At 39.9% G+C, this 13,524-nt stretch overlaps 1 protein-coding gene across 2 annotated transcripts in view; it reads right to left on the bottom strand.

The window, feature by feature from the left end:
• B4GALT6 (beta-1,4-galactosyltransferase 6) overlaps positions 1 to 13,524 on the bottom strand; it is a 46,751-nt gene that overhangs the window by 11,221 nt on the left and 22,006 nt on the right. Inside the window, exons 2-6 of one of the 2 annotated variants that reach the window (XM_048840528.2) lie at positions 9,937 to 10,053; positions 9,364 to 9,477; positions 4,804 to 4,928; positions 3,699 to 3,815; positions 1,974 to 2,161 (exon numbers count right to left, since the gene is read on the bottom strand). In XM_048840528.2, the coding sequence (XP_048696485.1) occupies positions 1,974 to 2,161; positions 3,699 to 3,815; positions 4,804 to 4,928; positions 9,364 to 9,477; positions 9,937 to 10,053 (661 nt within the window). Of the gene's footprint in view, positions 1 to 1,973; positions 2,162 to 3,698; positions 3,816 to 4,803; positions 4,929 to 5,314; positions 5,430 to 9,363; positions 9,478 to 9,936; positions 10,054 to 13,524 lie in introns of those variants that run through there. The other variant, XM_048840529.2, reaches the window with a different exon arrangement.

The raw sequence follows: 13,524 nt of genomic DNA, 5'->3' as shown, positions 1-13,524 counted from the left end.
TCCAGTCCATTAATGTATTCTACAAAACATGTAAAACTGAAAAAAAAAATCAAGCAGTTTAACACCTTATATTAGCCCAGAGGTGGGAAAACTACGGCCTGCGAGACCCTCCTGTCCTGCCCCTGAGCTCCTGGACCAGGAGGCTCAGCCCTGACCCCGCCCACGCTGTTCCCTCTCCCGTGCAGCCTCAGCACGCCGCACCGCCAGCACAGCGCTCTAGGCGGCCGGACAGTGCAGTTGCAGAGCCACGGCCTGACCCGGTGCTCTGGGCAGCACAGCTGTAGCGCCACCAGCCACCGGTGCTCCAGGCAGCGTGGTAAGGGCGCAGAGGGGGTTGGATAGAGGGCAGGGGGCAAGGGTGTGTATAAGGGGAGGGACATCAGAGGGCGGGGAAAGGGGGGTTGCATGGGACAGGGGTCCCGGGGGAGCAGTCAGGAAGGAGAGGGGGAGTTGGATGGGGCGGTGGGGGGGAGTCAAGGGACAGGGAGAAGGGGTGGTTGGATGGGGCAGAGGTCCCGGGGGGGCAAGTCAGGAATGAGTGTGGGGGGTTGGATGGGACAGCAGGGGGCAGTCAGGGGTGGGGAGTCCGGGGGTGGTCAGGGGACATGGAGCAGGGGGTGGCAGTCAGGGGACAGGGGGGGTCGGATGGGGCAGGAGTCCAGGGGGAGCCAGCAGGGGGTGAGAAGCGGGGTGGGGGCATCGGATAGGAGGTGGGGGCCAGGCCATGCCTGGCTGTTTGGGGAGACACAGCCTCCCTTAACTGGCCCTCCATATAATTTTGGAAAACCGAAGTGGCCGAGGCCAAAAAGTTTTCCTGACCCTGTATTAGCCTATTCTGGAGTATTTTTAAAAGTAATGGAAATTCCTCCCTTGTTTCAGTTTTTGGAGAGCACAGCTAATCACGTTCAAGATTATTTTAATCCTTTTTGCACCAAGAGACTATTTTTCTTGACAATAAATGCATGCTGACTACCATTACACAAGTGTTAAGTAATAAGCAGCTGCCCAACCTAGGGCTACATAGCTAAAATTACTACTGTCAGTCACTCTTTAAATTTTAGGAATTGTAATTTCCTGATTCCAAATACTGTACGTACAGTGAAAGATCATTAGCATGGATGTTCCCTTTAGCCGCTGCCTCCTACAGTTACTGGACCAGACAGATCATCCCACCTCCCACAAGCTATCACAGAGGGAGGAAACTTCTGAGGATCCTTTCAGAAATGTCTGACAATTTCATCCCAACCAGAATAGCTGGGTTTGCTCCCCAAGTGGCTTCTCCAAACATGGATCCCTAAGGAGATGAGGATCATCTGCAAGGAGGCCTGGCACCTCTGCACAGGACTCCACTGGTATTGTGCTAACAAGGCTTCCTTCTACCCATAGCTGCCTCTGGATGCTGTGGGAGAGGGAGCTGCTTGATGGAGAAGATAATACAGCCCTACTTTTATTATAGATAATGTGGAGCAAAGAATGGACAATAAGTGGACAATTATTATCCCCACTTACCAAAGAGCAAACAGACAAAAAAGTAAAATGGACTCAAACTCCTGACTCTCAATCTCTACAGTACTAATTTTGGATTGTTCTACCTCTCATGTACTAAATTAATTGTTCTCAGTGGATCACTGATGTTCTGAAAAGCCATAACACAGCGACATTTTCTGTAGCACAGGTCCAGGATTTTCAAGGTTTTCAATGGCTTTTTGACAAACTGAACTCCAAACACAGCAAGCACACACACACACACAGGTATGGAGAAACAAATTACAAAAGTTATCTGGAGCAACTGGATCAGTGAGAGCTGCAGACAAGTGGAAATTTAGAATTAATAATGTAAAGGAAAAACATTACCAATATAAAATTGCAGGTTGAATGTTCACTATGGCTAAGGTTTTTCACAAACTTTATGTGCACATTCAAAAGACATTTCTGCATCTTTTAAGACAGGAAAGGTGAACTGCATTACTTACATATACATGTATTTGTCCAGCTTTGCTGCAAAATGACGTGGCATCTCTCCACATCCATAATAATTTCGGTCATTTTCAGGTAAATGATCCACATCATGAAAAATTACACAGTCCCAGGCAACATCCTTCATAGCCTCTTTGAAGCCAACATTAAAGAGCATTGCACGGTTAAAAGGTTGTGTACCACTCTTTATGTGGAAACAAAGGAGAAACTGAATGAGGCAAGAGCAAGTAGACACTACTTTCATATTCAGGAAATGTACCAGCCCCCCTCGTATTAGAAAGAAAAACGTGTGTTGATACCAAGGCTTGTTATTCTTCCATTTAATCACAGCAGCTGCAAGAGTAGCAGTATTTCACCAACTCCATTTTTGTGCAATTAAAGAAAAATCCTCCCTCTAGAATTCCTGCCCTTGAAGAGCAAGAACTTAAAACTTCTATTTAGTTTATGTTTAGTAACATTGCACCATATTAATCATAAGCACCAATACTATAAGGAGCACTGATACTTGTCTTCAAGTACAAGTTGCAGTTAAGTTTTATGCCAAAGCATAAATGCAATACCGAATCACTAATGCAATACCAAAGTTGCAAACAGTGTTTAACTACTCAAAAATGTATCTTGTTAAAACAAAGCACATGGTATTTATGAATTTCAACTAGTATGAAAAAGTTACTATTTTGCTACATTTACAGTAAGTTAACCTTGTGATAGGACATATGTCCACAGCCTGATAAAATTTTATTAAAAACCTTTTTAAAATTTTCAACATTTAATCCCATTAAATCAAAAATGGAATTTGAAGAGCAGCTCCCTGAAGACGGAACAAAATTAGTTTACAAGACTTTTTAGTATCAGAAAATCATCATGTAATTAGATCTTTTTAAGAGGACCCATTTCCTCACTCTCCCTTATTCTTTTTCCATTAAAGACTGAATGTAAGTTTGTGAAAGATGCAGAATTCACTGTCCTGGAAACCTAAATCATGTAATTAATGTATAGATCAGCTATGAATATAATATTGCCAACAGCAGAGCAAATGCCTCACAAAATGTGACATAACCCTGTTCCTTCACCAATGTGACATAACCCTGTTTTGAAGGGATAGCATCTTCAGGGGGTCAGTCATTCTTCAAATCAATTGAGGTCTATGCATTTCTGATTAGACTACCTGTCAGGGTACTAGCTGGTACCATTTGTAATGTGATCACCTATTCAGTAAGAACTACACAGAGTTCACCAACTCATTTAATGACAGCCAAATGGACAGCCTTCATATGATAACCACTTTTGGTAACTATAGATTTGGGTTAGATAAGAATATGCAATCTAGAGGTGTAAATCTGTGCAGCCCTTTATTAGTCCCTGCCCTCAAATCCCTTTGAAAATATCAATTTTTAATTTTTATAGCCACAAAGATAATGATTTTGCACTACAAGCCTTAACTTTGTATACAATAGATTCAATGAGGTTGATGTTAACAGCTATAAAAATATTGCTCTATATATTAAGAGACATAAGATATCACTGATCACCAATAAATCTGAGAAAAGAGTTGAGGGTTTTTTGTTTGTTTTTTACTTAATGGATTAGAATGTAACTGCTTAACTGTTTAGTTTCAGAAGTTGAGATTTCTGATTCACAGAATATTCAATAGCAGACCCCAATCAATGAGGAAGTTCCAAGGAGTTAATTTTGATATACTATTCTAATTAAAGACTCACCTGTTCAACAACATAAAAGGCAAATTCCAACCGTTGCTTCTGTAACATAGGTATGAGGTGCCGGAAAAAAATTGGAAGATGTTCATGGCGATTGCGAAAAGGAATGAGGATTGCCACCTGCAAAATAAATCAGATTATAGAGTAAAATGTTGAGATGATATGAGTATTTTAAAATCATAATGGGTTAAATTAAATCTGTTGTTATGGATTTTTCAGTGTTTTAGCCTTAATGTTGAATTGGTGAACTTTTCTACAACTTTTCATGCTCCCCTGGAAAGCAGCTAAGCAAGACAGTACTTTTTACATACAAAACTACGATGTATTTTTCTAGTGAATGAGTCTACAAGTGAATTTAAGGGGTAAGGCTGATGTCCAATCACAGTTTATTGTAAGCAATTTATTGAACCAAAGGACTGAACATACTTAGAAGAATAACCACTGACAAAGGCAATACCTTTTTGACTACATCTTTTGTTCTCATGAGAAATGTTCCCATCATGTGAATACACACAGATTAGAACACTGAAATAATGAATTCATGTTTACATATTGGGGTGGCCAAACTGGATCACGAGCCACATGTGGCTCTTTTACCATCAAAGTGCAGCTCGCAGAGCCCCCCATGCACCCTCCCATTCTCCACTATCAGACTAGGGGGGGCTCGGGACCTCTGCCTTGCAGCGGGGTGGTGTGGTAGGGGCTTCTGTTCAGTGGGGAGAGGGGTCTTGGGGCTTCAGCCCTGCGGGCCCTGCTCTTGGGGCTTCAGCAGGAGCAGGGCTGAAGCCCCGAGCCCCAGCAGGTGTGCCCTGGCTCTCGAACTTCTGAAGATTCGTATGCAGCTCAGAAGGCCAGTAAGTTTGGCCACCCCATATATATTAAAATGCCTAAACAAATACCAAAAGTGTCCTTAACTTCTACATAGATATGTTTTCAAGTACTGAAATTTTGTGAAGGTTCATGACAATATTTAAACTACCCTTCTTGGATCAAATGACCAGCACAAAGATTTAAATTTCTAAGAGAATAGATACTTGTAGTTTTCAAATATTCTTATAAGCAGGAAAACAATTAGTGGAAAGGAAGTCAGTAAGGAACTTTGTCTCACCTTCCATCGTGGTTTACAGTCTTTTGGTTTCCAATGACCACCTGGCTCAATGTCTAAATCCTTTGAAAATACTTCCTGAATTTCATCAAAACTAATTTCACTCATGTTGACACTGATAAGGCCTCCTAATGTAGTGAGAAATATGAAAAATGTTTATTCATTTTAATTCGGATGTATAGGTCTAACAGTGCTTTTAATTTGCTCCACCAGAGAGACACTGTACAGAAGTAATCCAAGAAATGGTTATTTTGATTACCTATTGGTAAAAAAAAGTCCTAGTTCTGACTCATTTCTTCCAGAATATTTAGTGTATATAGGAATGGATTTTAGTTTTTTCCAAAGAAATTACAGTAAAAACATATTCTTCTTTAAAAGCCTGTAAAAAAATTCTGTAATTTTGTTTTTATAGAACATTCTACAATAGATAAAGTACAGCTAAAACTTCTAATCAGTATTGATACATTTTACCCAAATTTTGCAACAAGACATTTAGTAGACAAAGTAAACTTACCATAAGTGTGTCTTCTCCTAATAAAGAATCACCTTCTCTAGAAGTCACAGTAGTTAGTTAACTGTGCCCACACTACCAGAGACAAAGGCACTAATCTGATCCTGAAATTCCAGGTACCTTCACAGCTCCTCTTACATAGAAATGGAGAAGTACACAACATCTCCATTCTCTAAACTTCTGAAGTTTTAAACCTAAATAATTACAAACATATAAAAGTAAATACTACCTTGGGGGAAAATATATAGACTCTTCCCGGTTACAAGAAGACATTTACAGTAAACTGATTTGGTCTAATCCCCCCATACATTCATAAACCTCTAGTCTGGATCACCATAACTGATGAAAAGTAATAAGAAGCCCACCCAGAAAAGAGGGAGAAAGAGTAGAATGAAGTGAGACAAATTAAGGAACAGTAGCAGACTAAGAAACAAAATGTAAAACAATCTGACGAAGCTGTGTTGTTTCACAACATCTAAGTTGTGTCACTTCTCTGTCAGATGTTGCCGCTTCAGACAGAATGAAGGATGACTTTTCCCAGGAAGAAAATACTTTAGAGTTCTCAGCACCACCCTGTCATTATGAAACACACAACAAGACTCTTGCATTGATAACACTGCCAGCTCTGATACCTGTCTAGTTGGTGTGATAATGACCAGAAAAACAGATTTTTATGGACAGGAAGAAGGCAGTCACTGAAGTAAGGTGCTCAAAGGAATGATCTGTTAAGCCTTCAAAACCAGTGGTAGATCCCATTTTGGGAAAATTGGCCTGATTGTTGGCCTGGCCAGCCCGACAACCCTGAGGAATCTGAAGATCGAGGTGTTCTCTGCTAAGGATCCCACAGACCCCATGAAAAGGACACAGGTAAGAACAGAAACCTAAACTTGACATGCTGTGGTGCTGGACTGAAGGCCCCTATCTACACCTTTCTGGAATAAGACCAAAATGACTGGAATCCCCAGATTCCTGGAATCCATACTGTTGTCTTGGCATCAGACACTGAACCTGGACAAGGTGGAAGTGTATGTGTTTAGAGTTAAGGCTCTCCTGAATGCTATCAAGGTCTTGAGAACTTTGGAAGATACATCTAAGATTGTTAAGGCTTCCCTTTCATTAGCCAGGCTGTCAGCTGAAGCCAGACTGGATCTGAATTAAGAAATGGGCCTTGGGAGATGATAACCAGATTCCCTTGGGAGAAGATAACTATAGTGGAGATTCAACTATCAGGTCTTATCAGGTTGGAAAACCATGTCTCCTTGGTCAATAGCGAGTTATCAATATGACTTTCACCTGCTCCCTTTTTATTTTCTGAATCACTTTCCCCAGGAGAGGAAAAGGTGGTCGTGCATAAAGTAGGCCCTCTGGCTATCTGTGCAAAACGGCTTCCATTCTCAGGGATTCGGGACCTGTCTCCCTGGTGTAGTACCTCAGCCTCTTTGTGTTTCTGCAGCTCACAAACAAAGCGGCTGAAGGAAGACTGAACATCCTCAAGATCAGTCCAAAGAGCTCTTCATACAGGCATCACTTAGAATCATAGAATATCAGGGTTGGAAGGGACCTCAGGAGGTCATCTAGTCCAACCCCCTGCTCAAAGCAAGACCAATCCCCAACTAAATCATCCCAGCCAGGGCTTTGTCAAGCCTGACCTTAAAAACTTCTAAGGAAGGAGATTCCACCACCTCCCTAGGTAACGCATTCCAGTGTTTCAGATTGTTGAACTTATGCCTGCTGAGACAATCTGCCTTCTGGGTCAGTTCTTCTTTTATGTGGATTGCTCTGCCCATTTCATTATTTCCATTGCTTTTGTGTGTAGCTTTGGGCTTCTTGCCCCTTCTTTGTTGTTTATGCAGGTGACTGTAGTTGTGTTTTCTGACTGAACCGTAGGTGATTTCTCTCCAGGGAGATCTAAAACTCACATTTCTAGCTTGACTGCTCTGAGTTCTAGAAGGTTCATGCTGTATCTTTTTTCTCCAGGTTTGAGGTTCCCTGGGTGGTTTGAAAACCCAGATGAACACTCCAGCCCTCCAGTATAGCATTGGTAATAAAGACAAGAGGCTCTTGAAGACACATGGGCAGGCCTTTGCAGACATTAACATGGAAAGTCCACCACTCTAGGGAGCTGAGTATCTGGATTTAGACTTGCACTTGGACTTTCATGTGTTCCAGCAAGTGGTTGCATGTTCTTAGGAGGAAGATTTAAGGCACCAGATGTGTGATCTTGCCCAAAGAGTGATTCCTATTCACGATACCAGAAGGCCCAGAAGCTGAAGACGCCATGCTATAGCAGGACATCTACAGGTTTGTAAAAAACTGTTAAGATCCCAGATCTTCTGGAATCTTTCAGGTGACAAATTTTTGCTATCATGGTTTCTGTATCCACTCTCCGGTGAGAGATGCTGGTTGAAGGAATCAGGGAGCTCTTTTTGATGTTGATGATAAAGCCATTCACTTTCAGAAAGTCCAGACTGAGAGCTATGGCTTTGTGCACTTTGGCTTGGGAAGGGACGTAGGTGGTCGAAGAAGGGACGTAGGTGGATACCCTCTGCCCTAAACCTGACTATGATCATTACCAGCACCTCTGTAAAGATGCTGGGGACCGAAGACAGTTCGAAGGGGAGCATTTCATTCTGGTAATAGTTTCTCCATAAGTGAATCTCAGGAGTCTGTGGTTACATGACCTTATGACGATAAGGAGATAGGCATATATTGACATCAAGGAGTCTCCTTGAAATAAGGAGGACAGTGCTGAGGCCAAGGTCTCCATTCAGAACTCTGTCTTTCTCATTCATATGTCGAGCCTCTTGCAGCAGAAGATGGCCTCCACCTTGATACTCTTTTGGGTATACAGAAGATGGAGTAAAACCCTAAAAATCTCTCTTCTGAGAGCACACTTTCTAATATTCTTACTTCAAGATAAGAAATCTCATTCTGGATCAGCTTGTGTTTTATGGGTACTGGATGAAGAAGAGTTGAGGGCTCCATCTCATCCTAAGGGAGTACCTCAGCTCACTATATCCCTCACCCACTTGTCCGCTGTGGATACATACCACTGCTCTGTGAAGTGAGAAATTCTGCCTCCTAGCTTCAGCCATAGGTGTGGACACATCCAGTCACTGTCACTTACTGAGGCTGGGAGGGACTGCTCAGATTTCGCCATATTTTCCACCACCAGTTGCTCCAGCTTTTCCTCAAACAGGATGGAGCCTATAAACTTTCCTAAGCATAGAACCTGTTTAGAATGGGAATTCATTTTTCAAGGCAGAGCCACACCTAGCACCTGTCTGCTAAGCTATCTTGCCATGGCGCTGGCTGACAAGCTTGATACATTCACTGAAAGGTGAAGAGATACAAAAGAGTAGGGCTTGAATCAGGGTAATCTCTGTCCCTTAGAGCCATGAGATCCTCCAGCCAGAAGAGAGATGCCCTAGCAAAGCATGTTGCTGTCAGAGATGCTCTTTCAGGTAGCCAAAGAGGCCTCAAAGTCTTTTCTGAGTGTGTCCTCCACTTTCTTATCTGTATGATCCTTAGGGTAGGATTTTCTTTGAGGGGATAACCATGTCCCTTACTAGGGTTTCAATAATAGCATTGACCTTTGAGACCTCAGCAATGGAGTTTTGTGGCTCCTGCAACCTGCAGAACTGGAGGTCATTTTTACTGATCTGTTTGCCTTTGTCGGGCTTGTTCCCACTCCTCTCTGATCACATCCTCAAAGGAGGAGTGCAGAGTAATAGCTGCCTCCAAAAATTCTAGGTAACAATTCCCCCAAACCTCTAATTCAAGAAAGCAGTACATAACAAAAGATGCACTCTAACTGTAGGTGTTGAATACTGTCTTAATTGTGGCACAAATGCCAGAACACATTACACAGAAGAAAATGTATATTAAAACATTAGGTATTAGTCAGAATACTGGGCCAAATTCTGCTAAGCATTATTACATATGTTCAAGTAAGTTTTATTCAAGAATTCTGGTTAACAGTTTGCATTCTGGTTTAACAGAACCAGATGTAATAGATAAGGATATAAATTAAGGTGAAATTATAAACTTACTCATGTAAGGCAGCTTTTCTGGACAAGCCTGGTAAGGAGAATATGTGAAGTTTTCTGGAAGATACATTGTTGTTTGAGCAAGGTAGTCACTGGAATTGTTGCCTTCAGGATAATCTTAAAGAAAAAAAAAACAAAACAGTTTATTCTTGAAAAAATGAGTTTCCCAACGGCTTCTCATCAATATATCACTATGCCAGGGAGATTGTTTTGAATCTTATCCTGTCATCACTGCATAAACTTTATGTTTGCTGCAAGTTCTGACAGTGAAGATAAAAACAGTCTCTGAACCATTATCAAGTTGATCCTCATGAATTCCAATCTATTTACCCCAGCTCTTGATAAATCTATTTCTTACAGAAGACTAAATTTCAGTTTCACAAGTGACTTTGTAAAGAGTAACCACTCTTCCCTTCCCTATTACTTGACCAAGTTAGGAGAGTATAGAGGGCGGAGAGAAAATGAAAGGTGCTTAGATCTAGGTTTTTGTAAACCTATGTATAAACAAGCTATATCACTGTCATGAAGAAACAGACTTTACTTTTTTTAAAATAATTAAATAGGAAACATTCTTACCTGTGCCATTCAGAGTAGCATTTTTATTAGTGTACAATCTGATCAGATGTCCTATTGTTTTCACATTTTCTCTCAACATTATGCCTCGAGCTTGCACCATAAAGAGATAGGTGTTTGCTGTAAAACACAAAAGTGACTATTTCATATCAAACTTAATTCAATAGTATTTCATTTATAATGTCATCAAATCAATACTGAACAATGTTGGAGTTCAAGGTTAGCCCTCAAAAACCTATTAGATCCAGAGGAGGATCCACAGAGTAAAACCTAAAAATATTTAGGGTAAAAAAATCAAGATTCAGACAAGAGGAAAAACATTAATTCATATTCCTAGACCTAACTGAAAGGGTAAAAATATAAAATTAAGGTTTCAATTACTATTTATTAACACAATTTTATTATCCTCCACCCTGCAAAAAACCTATTAAGATACAGCATTGAAAAAATCAGCTTACCCATAATAAGTTTTATGTATTAGAGGAGAAAGAGAGAGAGAGATAAATATTTTTAGAAGAGAAATAAACTTAACCCACAAATGCGTCTATTTCCTACTTCTTGACTGTTTGTAAGGGTATGCTAAAATCTACCTCTGTTCATTCACCACAAGGTAGAAGTACTAAACAGCAGCTATGCCATTTTACAATTATATAACACCAATCATTGAAAAATCTCAAAAATACAACAGAACCCGGTTTACTGGATCCTCCATTATTTGGCTAGCCATATTAATCAAGGAACCAGCACACACAGGTTCAGAAGTGGGTGATCTCCTGTGGCCGCTAGATGGTGCTGCAGCCTCTCACTTTGCCATTCTTCAGATTACCTGAATTTCTGATTATCTGATCTGGCTCCGGCCCCAATTAGATCAGCTAAACAGGGTTCTGCTGTACTAAAAGTCAGTTTCCCTGTGAAGTAGTTATTAGAGACATTACAGGTTAGCAAACTCAGGTACACAGAGTCTAAATGATTCACACAAAATGACAGCATATCAGTAACAGAACCAAGAATCCTATCTCTCAGATTAGTGAACTAAAGCCATAGACAGAGCTCATATAATACTATCTTTGTCCTGAATAGAAAAGTGAGAAAGACATACAAATCTGAAAGATAAAATGTTTTGTTGCCTTCTAAATAGGCACAAGCCTAAATGGGGTCCATACGACTTCAGTAATCTACAAGTGGATGGACAAATTCCTTCTGAAAATCAGTTTTCATACAGGGTAGCAAAGTGGATCATCTCTGTCCTTTCACATATGCCAAGCATGCAAAGACTCATGCTTTTGAAAAATTTCTCTACTGACTACCTTACAGCATAGCAATATAGCATCATTAATAAGGACACCCAATAAAAGCTTTTGAACAGTGGTTCCCGACCTGTGGTCCACAGAACACTTGCTGGTGGTCCACAGAAAGCTGGCTGGTCATGTGGCACTGACTCATATTTCTATTTGCTAAACTGCATTAAAAAACAGCTAAAAATCCATTTTCAAAGCAAACCAATTGATAATTCTGTCCACCATATTATTCAACATCTGTATGAATTTGTTGGCAGAGTACACTAACACCAAAACCATCATCTCCTTTATGTCAAACAGAAGAGGGGAGCACTTTGAATACTATAAAGGCAAGATGTTTCACCACTCTCAACGGCCTCTCCCCTCCGATTAGGAAGCATTGCAGAGCATCTTGACTAGAGAGAGATAGAGAGGATTTACTTTTCCATGACTGAAAACTAAATTTCATATTTCCTTCTTTCCTGGTTGGACATTTCAATGTAATTTTACTATATAACTGTTCAGTCCTCTGACATCTGTATGTACTAAGTATAACAAACTTTAAGACAATGTGTGTGTATTGACTGATCAATACAGGAGTCAGGTGGCTAAAGGCATGAGGCCACAAGCACATTATAATTGATTAAAAACATACATCTTCATGTGTCTTAATGCAGTGGGTATTTAAAATTATTAATTGCTATTTTGACCATATGATTCCACCAAAACAAGCATTACAACATGTAAAATTTTCTCTTCTTCCTTTTTGCTGTCAGCCAGATTTCTTTTCTCTGTTGCTCTGTACTCCCTACTCAAAAACTAAACCTCCAGACCCTGAGAGGAAGTAAGAAAATTCTGTGTCATATACCTTCAAATATACAGAACAAGGTGACTAGTTTTCCCTTAAAAGATTGAATATGCTGTGATGATGGTAAGCAATTCAAGGAACATGTCCATTTAATAAAATGATCAGTCATACATACTGCATTAGAAAGCAAGGAAGATAGAGGTCAATGCTATCTAATCAGTGTTTTTTGTTACTGTTATTTTGTTTTACGTTTTGTTTGTTTCATTTTGTAATTTAATAAAAAGGGGATCAGGTGCCTACAAGCCACATGAAATGCAAACCTAAAATTTAATGCTGCATCTGCATAAAAAGAATTAAAAAAAAATAAAATAAAAGTTTGGCTAGTTGAGAAAAAGAACATCCTAACAAAACCAGGTGGGATTTTGAATCCCTCTTCATTAGAGGACAAGTTATGAAGGCCTGCAAAGCAGAGCTAGCATTATATATTTTTTGACAATTTTTTTTTCCAAATCAGAAAGTGTTAGGTCATCAAAACCAAAACTGTTCATGGAAAAGAATTAGTTTCTACGAATTTCCCATTTTGACTTTGAAAAAAACAACATCCTTCTAAACAAGAGGTCATTTTGAGAAATCAAAATTACTTTGTTTCAAAATGTTGAGTTAATTTACATTAGAAAAATGTTTAAAAGAGTTAAAATCCAAATGAACTGTTTTGATTAACCCATTTAAAAAAAAAATCATGAAAAATTTTGAGATTGACCTTTCCTCCAAATTCGGGATAAGAATATTTTTTTTTAACTCTATACATCCCATGGGATAAGAAAACCATTTGCCATCTGGTTCTCTCTGAAAGAATAAAGAAATGTTCAACACTACAGAGTATAAATTTGATCTAGTTGGTATTTCTGAAACCTGGTGGGATGATTCATACAATTGGATGTTACAATCAGTGGTTATAACCTATTTAGGAAGGATCAAGTAGGCAAAAGTGTAAGGCCAGTGGCACTTTATGTCAAAAATTGCTTTACTTGTTTCCGAGTCATTGATAACTCAAAAGAAAATTATCCTGAATGCTTATGAACATAAGAATGACCATGTCTTCTGACAGTGGCTTCAAAGGCAATGAACAGAACAGGGTAATTATCAAGTGGCTCCATCCCCTCTCATCCAGTCCCAGCTTCTGGTAGTCAGAAGCTTAGGGACACCCAGAGGATGGGAGTGCATCCCTGACCATCTTAGCTAATAGCCATTGATGGACCTATCTTCCATGAAGTTATCTAATTCTTTTTTGAATCCAGTTATACTTCTGGCCTTCACTACATCCCCTGGGAATGAATTCCACAGGTATACTGTGTGTTGTATGAAGTACTTCCTTTTGTTTGTTTTAAAACTGCTGCCTGTGAATTACATTGGGTGATCCTTGGTTCTTGTCTTAAGAGCAACTGTAAATAACTTCCTTATTCACTTTCTCCACAGCTGGCATTGACCACTGTCAGAACACAGGAT

This window comes from Caretta caretta, chromosome 2, assembly GCF_965140235.1.
Source record: "Caretta caretta isolate rCarCar2 chromosome 2, rCarCar1.hap1, whole genome shotgun sequence".
Lineage (NCBI taxonomy): Eukaryota > Metazoa > Chordata > Testudines > Cheloniidae > Caretta > Caretta caretta.
The sequence above is the reverse complement of the archived record's forward strand: the minus strand, read 5'-3'. Positions and strand labels throughout refer to the sequence as shown.